The sequence below is a fragment of the Apium graveolens genome, chromosome 4 (assembly GCF_009905375.1).
Source record: "Apium graveolens cultivar Ventura chromosome 4, ASM990537v1, whole genome shotgun sequence".
NCBI classification, from domain to species: Eukaryota; Viridiplantae; Streptophyta; class Magnoliopsida; order Apiales; family Apiaceae; genus Apium; species Apium graveolens.
The window spans coordinates 315,635,964-315,648,124 of NC_133650.1; the positions used below are offsets into that span (position 1 = coordinate 315,635,964).

Here is a 12,161-nt window from a genome sequence, read left to right on the forward strand (position 1 = left end):
AAATTACCCAAAATACCTACATTTTTAAACTTATTTTTAAAATACAATCATTTTTAAATTTATTTTCAAAAATGCCGCTTTTAAATTTTATTTTAAAATATACAGTTTGTGTGGGTAATACGATTTGATATAAAATAATTACTCTGTAAACAAGAGTGCCAAGAACAGTTGTTATTGATATCCTCTGAAAATACCAGATATATAAAACGTACAAGAAATAACTATGCTAGAAATTTAGACCACACACCAACTACTTCCCTACAATAACTCTGCTACTCTTATTTGTAAATGCTGCCTACAAATACTCCTACTCGACAACACGACCAATTCAGAGTTGAACTAAACAAACATCAAATAAATAACAATAAATTAAAACACTAAATTTTAAGATTATCCAACAATTCTCCCCTTAATCTCAAACTTCTTGTCTAGCTGCTGCACTCCCAGAAGATCACGCGTCCTCTCAAACTTTATTGTTGTCATTGCCTTAGTCAGACTATCAGCCTGTTGCATCCCACTGCTAACATGTTTGACAATCACTTCGTCGCGTTCTACACATTCACGGATGAAATGGTAACGGATATCAATGTGTTTGGACCTGCCATTGAACACAGGGTTCTTAGCCAAGTCAATGGCTCACATATTGTCGATATATAGAGTAACTGGACCTATATATTCTGATGTGATCTGACCCAGTACATTCCACAACCAAATCCCTTGAGAAGCTGCTGCAATGGCCGCCATTAGTTCAGCTTCACACGAGGATAATGCCACACACCTTTGCTTTTGTGACACCCAGGATATGAGACTTTCATTCAAGTAATATGCCATTCCTCCCGTGCTCTTCCTATCATCCACCGTGCCTCCCATATCACTGTCTGAGTACCCAGAAATTATATTATTTCCTCCTTTCTCTGAATACACCAGTCCAAATTGCAGCGTGCCTTTCAAATATCGTAGTATTCTCTTTACAGCACTCAAGTGGAGAATTGTAGGTCGTTCCATATAACGACTCACGATACCAACTGCATAGGCAATGTCTGGGACGTGTATTAACCAAGTAACGAAGACTTCCAACCAAGCTCTTGTACATCATAGTGTCAACTGTCTTTCCCCATTCATCCTTACTGATTTTATCCTTGGGATCCATTGGGTACTTTGTTGGATTGCAATCCTTCATACCTGCTTTTTCTATGATTTTTTTGGTATAAGATGATTGTTTCAGCACGATATAATTCTGGTTTTACTCCACCTCGATCCCCAGATAATAGCTAAACCTTCCCAAATCTGTCATCTCAAATTTGACTCCCATCTCCAACTTGAACTCTTCGATCTTGGTAACATTAGCTCCGGTTACTAAAATATCATCAACATAAATGGCTATGATTAAGCTGTCATCCCCCTATCCTCGTGTATAGACTGCATTTTCATATGGGCAGCGTTTAAAACCCAGACCTTCAAGGCATTGGTTGAGTTTTGCATACCAGGCCCTTGGCGCCTGTCGTAGACCATATAAAGCTTTGGTTAGTTTGTACACCAAATCTTCATGGCCCTGTTTCTTGTATCCTTCTGGCTGCGAAACATATACATCTTCATTAATCTCACCATTGAGAAATGCAGTTTTTACATCTAAATGGTGAACCTGCCAATTCCTTTTTGCAGATAAAGCCAGCAGTAAACGAATGGTTTCAAGTCGAGTTACTGGAGCATAAACTTCTTCATAGTCAATACCATGTTCTTGTGCGTATTCCTTGGCCACGAGTCGAGCCTTGTGCTTTGTCACCTTACCAGTAGCATCCCTTTTTAACTTAAATATCCATTTTAAACCAATCTCTTTATGTCCTAGTGGCAGTTTAACGAGTGTCCGGGTGCCATTTTTTTCAATAGAATCAATTTCTGCTTCCATGGCTCGATGCCAATTTTGATCCTTTACTGCCTCCTTGTAGTTTGCCGGCTCTTCTATTCCCATCAAATACAGTTCCTCGTCCAGTGTTACTTATTCTGTATCATTATATATATCCGAGATCAGTCTGCTTCATTTTGGAGTTACACTGTCATCGTAATTCTCAGCTCTCAAGTCTTGTGTTGTAAATGGTGACAGTGGACTCCCAGGTTGGGTTTTATTTTCTGCATCCTGATTTTCTTCCCCATATTCTCCATCATTCATCAACATATCATCAATCACAAAAGTAGTCATTTGTTCATCTTCACAAATTTCTGTCTTCTCCCATTGCCAAGCTTTTTTTCTTCAAATGTAACGTCTCTACTCACATGTATCCGTTTCTCCTTAGGATTATATAATCTGTACGCCTTGCTACCAGGCTCCTTTCCAAGGTTGACAACACAACACTGCGATCGTCTAATTTTGAAGTGAAATGGCTAGGAACCTTCATGTGACCAACACAATCAAAAACACGAAGATGTGCAATATCCGGTTTTTGCCCAGTCCAAGCTTCATATGGAGTAATTCCTGTCAAAGCTCTAGTTGGCAATCGATTCAAAACATATACTGCGTGTCTGACAACCTCCCCCCAATATGTGGCTGGTAAATTCATCTCCTTCAACAGGCTTCGAGCCATCTCCATGACTGTCCTATTACGGCGTTCCATCACGCCGTTCTGCTGAGGTGTGTAAGGAGCAGTGTAGTGTCTCCTTATACCACTTCTTTCACAATACAAATTGAATTCATTTGAATTAAACTCACCCCCCTATCAGTTCTAAATGTTGTAATTCTTCGTTCTGGCCCGGTTTCAACTAAAGCCTTGAAATTTTTAAAAGCATCAAAGGCCTCAATTTTACTCTTAAGCATTCCCACATGGCACGACTAAAATCATCAACCAACAAGAATACATACCGATTACCAGCTGTTGTCTCAGGCGTGATCGGACCACAGAGGTCACCATGCACAAGTTCAAGGACTTTTGCTGCACTGAAGGTTGATTTTGTTGGCATTTGCTTCCTCATTTGCTTTGACAGTAGACATCCCACACATACATACTTTGGTTGAGTGATATTACTAAATCCCTTCACCATTTTCTCCTTGGCCATTAGTGACATTGCTTGGTAATTTACGTGTCCCAAGCGGGCATGCCACAATTTGGAAACCTCTTCTATTTTTGACAATAAACATTGTGGTTTTCCAGATTCGATGATCAGTTTGTAGAGTCTTTTTGCTGACCTCTTGACCTTCATCAATAAATTTCCCTTCTCTTCATGAACCCACATGTACTCGCCCTTAATAGTAATTCGATTTCCCTCTTCAGCCAATTGACCCAGACTAATGATATTGCTACGAAGGCTGGGTTTGAAATAGACCTCCTTGAGAACTCGTTCATCTCCATTCTTACACTTGAGAACAATTGATCCCTTTCCCTTTATCTCTACAGCTGATCCATCTCCAAATTTAACTTGTCCAGTAACACCTTCGTCCAAAGTATAGAATTTTGATTTTTGTCCAGACATATGGTTGCTGGCGCCGTTATCAAGATACCACATGTTTGATTCCTCATGACTGTTCTCACGATTGTGCCCTAGCAGAGGCCTCACCTTACTTTCATCAAGTACCATCAATTCCCTTTCATTTCTTGTGTGTTCAGCTAGCAGTAGAGCTGGTTCGTCATCATCTATCCTCGTTAGATTTTCTTCTGGTTTTTGATCTCTGAATCACCTTAGTTTTCTGCACTCTGCTGTAAAGTGTCCATAGATCTTGCAATTGAAGCACCTGATTTTGCCTTTATCTAGCATTCCTCGTCCCCTGAAACCTGAACTTTGTCCCTCAGTTCCTCCCCTTCCAGTCCGTTTGAGCCATTCTTCTCTTGTGAAAAGCAATTTTCCTTCCTCATTTTCTCTTTTCCGTCATTCCTCTTCAGTAAGCATGAGCCTTGTTTCACCTGTGTCTGTCTTGCCTTTTACTCTTTCTTCATGTGCCTTCAACGAACCCATAGCCTCTTCCACGGTCATAGTCTCCAAGTCGCTGAATTGCTCCAAAGTGGAGGTGATCTGCGGAAACTTGGGCGATACAGCTCTCAACAATCATTTCACCACATATGATTCATTCATTTCCTCTCCCAATGCCCTTATGTTGGTCACCAGTCCGTTGAGCCTCATATAGAAATCATCTAGCACATCTGTCTCTTTCATACTAAGAGATTCAAATTCAGCCTTAAGGGTTTGAACCCTCGCCTTTCTCACACGATCTGCACCCTGACAGAGTGTTTTCATTGCCTCCCACGTTTCTTTTGCCGTTTTTCTATCTGCAACTGACAGCAAGATTTCTTCTGGGATGCCTTGGTATAGCATGGCTAAAGCGATCTTGTCTGTTTTCTCCTGGATCTTGTATGTTTTCTCCTCGGTCGTTCCCTTTGGATCAGTTGGTTCGACTGCAACCCAGACACCTTGAGCTTGCATATATACCTTCATTTTGAGTGCCCAAGCTGTGTAGTTGCCTCTTGAAAGCATTGGGTACGTCAATCCAAATGACCCACCTTTTGTCTTGTTTATCTCTACAGTTGACATCCTTGCTCTGATACCAAATTGTGGGTAATACGATTTTATATAAAACAATTACTCTGTAAACAAGAGTGCCAAGAATAGTTGTTATTGATATCCTTTTGGAAATACCAGATACATAAAACGTACAAGAAATAACTATGCTAGAAATTAGGACCACATACCAACTACTTCCCTACAATAACTCTGCTACTCTTATTTATAAGGTTTTTCTCCATGCCGTCTTGTTGTACAGGTTCCAACTCTCGAGCCTGATTTTCGTCCTCGGACTCTTTGTACAGTTATCAAAATCTGCTTTGATAACTTTCGACACTTTTCCTCTTCCTCACTGAAGAACTACGAGTCTTGTTCCTCGAATCCGAGTGCAATATTTCTGAAATAGAGGAAGGGCTTGGTGAAGTTTTTGTTGGATCAGAAGCATCAAATGCTTTGATCGGTTATAATGGTTAAACCCGATCAGTAGGTTTTACTCCTAAAACTGACTTTTTTTATTTAAAAATTATCCTATCCAGTGTGTCGAAACCATTTCCCTGATTACATTGTAATTGCTTTAAAGTGGCAAAAGGCCAAAAACAGTCTGAAAATGGTACCATGATCAGGGAAAAGGGCAGGTTAACGCAAGTATAAAATGATTTATACCTTTAACTGAGCTAGCTGGTCTGCATTAACACCATTTCAGAAGTATATGAAAGCTCACAACATATACATTTGTGCGTAAATCACATGCATTTCTGCATAAATTACTAATGAGTATTTAGTTTAAATTTGTGCGTAAATCATGTACATTTGTGCATAAATTACTAATGAGTATTTAGTTTAATAAGTTACAGTTTAATGTAGATGAGGATTGATAACATTTTTTTGTTAGATCGGTAAGATTTTGGAGGATCCTAAATTTTAATAACTAGCAAATAATATCAAAGTATATTTGTGGGCGCAGAAGATTTGGTGATAAAAGAAATCATTAATTATAATTAACTACATTTAGAGTTATTTTGCTGCTCGAGATGTCAGGTCATTTCTAGCATTTTAGTGTGTCTCATGTTCTACTCTATCGTATAATTTTGATTTTAATTCTTAAAACATATATATAATGTTATTGATAGTTGTTTGAATGATAAAAGAAAAAACCTTATAAAGGATCTCTCAAAAAATCAATGATTATACAATTTGTTATCAAAGTTTAAAATGAATACATATTATAGGGATTAATACTTTCAGTCTCTTAAGGTACAGAGAAATTCCTTATATATTTACATTTGAAATTTTTATGAAGAACATGGAGGAAAAGAACAATCTTTTGCTATTATGATCACTTTCTCAATCTTCTCTACTTTAACAAATGTCTAATGATCTTCTCCGAGACCTCTTAGTTTCCTTGCATTGCTTCATCTGTTCTCCTCAGTTTTCTGTTTCTCTTGTTCCAGCTTGAGTGCATTTACTCATTCACCTGTTCAATTTAAATAAGCAAAGTTAAAACCTGTAAGTTTGACGGATAATATGATTCATCAACCTCTTGTTACCGGGAGAGGAATTATATCCACTAGGCTATAAGGATAGAGGTGCAGATAAATATATCAGAGTTTATAAATTTGTAACATACTGATTGTTCTTTTACAATGGAGAACAGCTGCATGTATGGAGCTCTCGGAATCACATGACCTTTGCCAATTATCAGCTGAGTATGCTACACTTGCTCGCAGAGATGCTGAAGCTGAACAAGTGTTGTACAGGTTCCGACTCTAGAGCCTGATTTTTGTCCTCAGACGCTTTGGCAAAGTGGCCTAAAGAAATTCAGGTACTTCAATAACATCTGCTTAGATAACTTTGGGCACTTTCTTAGTGACGAACTACGAGTCCTGTTACCTGAATCTTGGTGCAAGTTATCTGTAAAACAGCTAGGTGAAGTTTTGGTTGGATCAGAAGCATAAAATTCTTCTTCCTTCACTTGTTTTACAAAGACAGGCACTATGAAGCCATTAAAAATCAGCTCATCAGCATGAACTATCGCAGGAGCCTGTGATATTGGAAAATCAAAATCCTGGGAAACTTTAAAGAATCTCTTTGAGGAAGACAACTGTGGATCCATTTCTATAAATGAAGCTTCATGATATGTATCAAGTGAAGCTCTAAAAGAGTGTCCCGGGCTTCCAATGGATGGATTCATGTTAGCTAACCAACTATACGAAAAGCTCTCGATCGCCAGAGTTTGGTATGTTGCCATGCTGTTAGATCTATTTGCACGGATGAGAAGAGTGTAAAAGTTTCATATCAGAAACAAATGTGTGTAAAAAGAACAAGCAAATGCAGTCCTTTAAGAATCATATCTCTAATATCTATCATATATACAAGTATCTATGTATTTTGCATTGCTATCACTATCCTCCCCTTTCAATCATGCATGTGGTTGCACGAATACAGACAACGATAACTATTAATTGACACGAAAAGGAAAAGGAAAACAGAATGGCCCTCTAATGTATTGTTACATCTTCAGTTTAACTCAGTTTCCTTCTCATAATTGTATAGAAAAAACTAGCCAAAGAACATTGGTCCCTTCCACTTGATTACAATATTTTTACAGCTAAAAGCTTTAAATAAGAGGAACAGAACAAGCTCATGCATGTATAAAAACTATCAAACTACTAAGACATAAGAGTAATAATCAGAATATAGCCCTTCATGTGTAGTACTTTTCGTGTGACCGTGGCATTCTAAACAATCTAGACAAGATGTTGATTCTGCTTTGTTTGCTTTTGTTGTCATCTTCTAATATTCTTACTCCGGAGCAGCAGAGACCGGGCTTATTGTGATATCACATGCAGTTGTTTTGTACACTACTCCTAGCACTTGCATGGCCTAATTGAAAGCCAGATGATCATGTATACTTGATACCATGAAGAGACAAAAACACATAATGCAATTATGTGTCAACGGAGCCCTGCCCCATCTTATCAACGGAAAAATGGAATAAACAGAAAGTTTTACTGTCTGTAGAACTAAGAAATGCATAAACTAACAGATATAAGCAGCACAAACTCAAACATTTCAGGCTTTACATATAATTTTACCAATGCCAGCAGGACAGCAGTAGTAAAAAGCGAGAAATAGGAAATCTATCAAAATATATTATCGCGGTCATTGCTTGGTAAGGAAACTTCAAGCACTCACATCCACCAACTGCCTTAGTGGTGGCATTTTGAGATCTACACAAACTTAATCTCAAAGAAGGTCATGTCACATTCGTTCTTAAGTTTAACTATTTTTATGCGCACAACAATGTAAACAAACAATAGCAGAGGACATTGGTCCAGACTGTTGTCGCAGAAAGATATGGACATGAGTGTAGGTTTCTGGAGCACACACCAAAACATGAAAATGACTAAGAATCAAATGGTCCTCCCTGATGTCCCCTCAAGGACAAAATCAAATTATAAAGTTAAAGTATTCAAAATATCATTTAAAAAATTAGAACAAAATGTTTTCAAAATGCATTATCAAATTACTTAACTAGGTTGTGGAGCTTAAGGAGTGTATGAACTATAAACATACCACAAGAAGTGCATTAAACTAGGACATCCACCATCAATGGGTATTAGTCTTTCTACTAGCTATTTAAACGATGTATACTGTTAAAGAGTATAAGATCATGTTCGGGCCTTCCTCTAACACCTTAAGGTTTTAATGTGATTGGTTACTTAATATGGTATCACAGCTCGGTTTAAGGAGGGACTTGGGTTCGAGTCCTCCCAACCCCATTTATTTTATTTAAATATTGTTTGTTCGGGTCTTCCTCTAACATCTTAAGATTTTAGTGTGATTGGTTACTTAACATATACTTGTATCTTTTGTGCCGAAAATAGGTGTCCATTATAACAGCCTGGACTTTATTGCATATAAATACGACCTTCATTTCCTAATCCTATCAGCATTGGAGGCTCTTCTTTAAACATCCCTGGTTCCTTTAACAAGACATCGTCTTCTTTTTGAGGCGACCACAATACTTCGACAGACTGTATATATAAAGAATGCTTGTTATGACAACACAAAATACTTCAAAAAACTGAAAAAAATGTGGATCAGAAGCATATACTGTTTAGTTAATTACCCGTATTTCTGTTTCTGGAATAGAATTAAGTGTTTGCAACACTGCAACGGAATCAAGGTACACATGTCTCTTTTTGTTCGTACATGGAATCAAGTGTTTACCAGTAGCGATCACAGACATTGTAGCCAATGTATACTCATTTTCTATGTTGCTGCTATTAGCTTCAACCATACTATTCTTTTTATATCTGACACCGTCTGCGTTCACATATGTTTCCTCGTCCTCGCCATATTTGACACGCTCTCTTTTTATAATTTGTTGGAAGCGTTTACTTAAGCTTTCCAAGGAGTCATACTCTCTGTCTGCAACAATTGGCAACCTCAGAAGCAAATGACATAATTGTCTAAATTATGTCTAGTACAAAAGAGATAAAGAGTTCAAGTACATGTTGGAGTTGGTCCAACTGGTCTAACAATAATTATTCACCTCGATCCCCAGATAATAGCTAAGCCTTCCCAAATCTGTCATCTCAAATTTGACTCCCATCTCCAACTTGAACTCTTCGATCTTGGTAACATTAGCTCCAGTTACTAAAATATCATCAACATATATGGCTATGATTAAGCTGTCATCCCCCTATCCTCGTGTATAGACTGCATTTTCATATGGGCAGCGTTTGAAACCCAGACCTTCAAGGCATTGGTTGAGTTTTGCATACCAGGCCCTTGGCACCTGTCGTAGACCATATAAAGCTTTGGTTAGTTTGTACACCAAATCTTCATGGCCCTGTTTCTTGTATCCTTCTGGCTGCGAAACATATACATCTTCATTAATCTCACCATTGAGAAATGCAGTTTTAACATCTAAATGGTGAACCTGCCAATTCCTTTTTACAGATAAAGCCAGCAGTAAACGAACGGTTTCAAGTCGAGTTACTGGAGCATAAACTTCTTCATAGTCAATACCATGTTCTTGAGCGTATTCCTTGGCCACGAGTCGAGCCTTGTGCTTTGTCACCTTACTAGTAGCATCCCTTTTTAGCTTAAATATCCATTTTAAACCAATCTCTTTCTGTCCTGGTGGCAGTTTAACGAGTGTCCAAGTGCCATTTTTTTTCAATAGAATCAATTTCTGCTTCCATGGCTCGACGCCAATTTTGATCCTTTACTGCCTCCTAGTAGTTTTCCGGCTCTTCTATTCCCATCAAATACAGTTCCTCGTCCAGTGTTACTTCTTCTGTATCACTATATATATCCGAGATCAGTTTGCTTCGTTTTGGAGTTACACTGTCATCGTAATTCTCAGCTCTCAAGTCTTGTGTTGTAAATGGTGACACTGGACTCCCAGGTTGGGTTTCGTTTTCTGCATCCTGATTTTCTTCCCCATATTCTCCATCATTCATCAACATATCATCAATCACAAAAGTAGTCATTTGTTCATCTTCACAAATTTCTGTCTTCTCCCATTGCCAAGCTTTTTTTCTTCAAATGTAACGTCTCTACTCACATGTATCCGTTTCTCCTTAGGATTATATAATCTGTACGCCTTGCTACCAGGCTCCTTTCCAAGGTTGACAACACAACACTACGATCGTCTAATTTTGAAGTGAAATGGCTAGGAACCTTCATGTGACCAACACAATCAAAAACACGAAGATGTGCAATATCCGATTTTTGCCCAGTCCAAGCTTCATATGGAGTAATTCCTGTCAAAGCTCTAGTTGGCAATCGATTCAAAACATATACTGCGTGTCTGACAACCTCCCCCCAAAATGTGGCTGGTAAATTCATCTCCTTCAACAGGCTTCGAGCCATCTCCATGACTGTCCTATTACGGCGTTCCATCACGCCGTTCTGCTGAGGTGTGTAAGGAGCAGTGTAGTGTCTCCTTATACCACTTCTTTCACAATACAAATTGAATTCATTTGAATTAAACTCACCCCCTATCAGTTCTAAATGTTGTAATTCTTCGTTCTGGCCCGATTTCAACTAAAGCCTTGAAATTTTTAAAAGCATCAAAGGCCTCAATTTTACTCTTAAGCATTCCCACATGGCACGACTAAAATCATCAACCAACAAGAATACATACCGATTACCAGCTGTTGTCTCAGGCGTGATCGGACCACAGAGGTCACCATGCACAAGTTCAAGGACTTTTGCTGCACTGAAGGTTGATTTTGTTGGCATTTGCTTCCTCATTTGCTTTGACAGTAGACATCCCACACATACATACTTTGGTTGAGTGATATTACTAAATCCCTTCACCATTTTCTCCTTGGCCATTAGTGACATTGCTTGGTAATTTACGTGTCCCAAGCGGGCATGCCACAATTTGAATAGATTAAAGATATTTTTAAAAAAATCGAAACACCAATTCATGACTAAAAACTAGTTAGCGGTGGTAGTCAAACTAATGCTTGATTGTTAAAATAACAAACCGAATAAAGTTATCTTGATCTGAAACTTTGGTTATATTACTAAAATATATTTATTTTGACATCCATATGGTTGGATCGATGATAAATATTTTAAAATAAGTTGAGACACCAATATAGTAGTGAATACTAGTTAGTAGTACTAGTCAAACTAATACTTGACTGTTAAAATAGCTATAAAATTATTTTGATCTGAAACTTTGGTTATATGAATAAAATATATATTTTATGACATCCAAAGGGTTGGATCGATAGAAAATATTTTAAAAAATTTGAAACACCAATACAGGACTAAACACTGGTTACTAACACTAGCCAAACTAATGCTTGACTATTAAAATAGCAAACCGGATAAAATTATTCTGACATGAAACTTTGGTTATAGCAATAAACTATATGTTTTATGACATCCATACGGTTGGATCAATGAGAAATATTTTTAAATAAGCCGAGACACCAATACATGACTTAAAAAATCATACCTATATGAATTTTTTTAGAACATCTTATAATTTTTTCGAGTTTTAACGAGCGAGTTCGAGCCGAACTCGAGCCGAGCAACCCAAAACTCGGATCGAACTCGTTTTGCTTAACGAACACATTTGTCTGTTCGAGGTCAAGTTCGTTAACGAGCCGAGCCAAACGAGCTCTTAACGAGCCGAGCTCGATCTTATTCGCGTACAGCTCGGTTCGTGAGCAGTCCTATTTGTTATTCCCAAACAATCTAACAACGAATTACAGAAGGGCAGGGGGTTGAATGTAATTCTGGTTTCTTTTCGATTTCAAGAACTATTCTACCTCAAATATATAACAGTGTTTGATTAAGCAAAAGTGTGAAATAAAAATATTGACATAATCAAACACAAAAAAATTAAACACAAGTATTTAAAACTTTCTAGTGGATTGAACTTTTCCACCAGATATATATATATATATATATATATATATATATATAAGATCGAGAACTGTGTGATACAAATGTTGTACATAGCTGCTTACAAGTAGAACTACAAAGAACAGAAAAGTTCTTCACAGAAACAGATTTATCTATTTCTCTTGTTGATTGCTTACTTGCTTGATTGTTTTTCTACTTACTACTCTTGTTTTATATATCACCAAATTACATTATAAAAAGAAAAACTAATAAGACAAAAGTGTCTTAGTCTAATT

The 12,161-nt window shown here is 37.6% G+C and overlaps 2 protein-coding genes across 2 annotated transcripts; both read right to left on the minus strand.

Moving 5' to 3' along the window:
* Positions 1-390: 390 nt before the first annotated feature.
* On the minus strand, positions 391-1,005 carry LOC141720269 (secreted RxLR effector protein 161-like). The gene is made up of 2 exons (XM_074522618.1): positions 710-1,005; positions 391-598 (listed from the first exon to the last, which is right to left on the minus strand). Exons 1-2 carry the CDS (start codon positions 1,003-1,005, stop codon positions 391-393), a joined length of 504 nt encoding a protein of 167 aa, XP_074378719.1.
* A 2,850-nt stretch (positions 1,006-3,855) lies between these two features.
* Positions 3,856-4,515, minus strand: LOC141720271 (uncharacterized). Its single transcript, XM_074522619.1, has 2 exons — positions 4,090-4,515; positions 3,856-3,999 (listed from the first exon to the last, which is right to left on the minus strand). Exons 1-2 carry the CDS (start codon positions 4,513-4,515, stop codon positions 3,856-3,858), a joined length of 570 nt encoding a protein of 189 aa, XP_074378720.1.
* Positions 4,516-12,161: the final 7,646 nt, after the last annotated feature.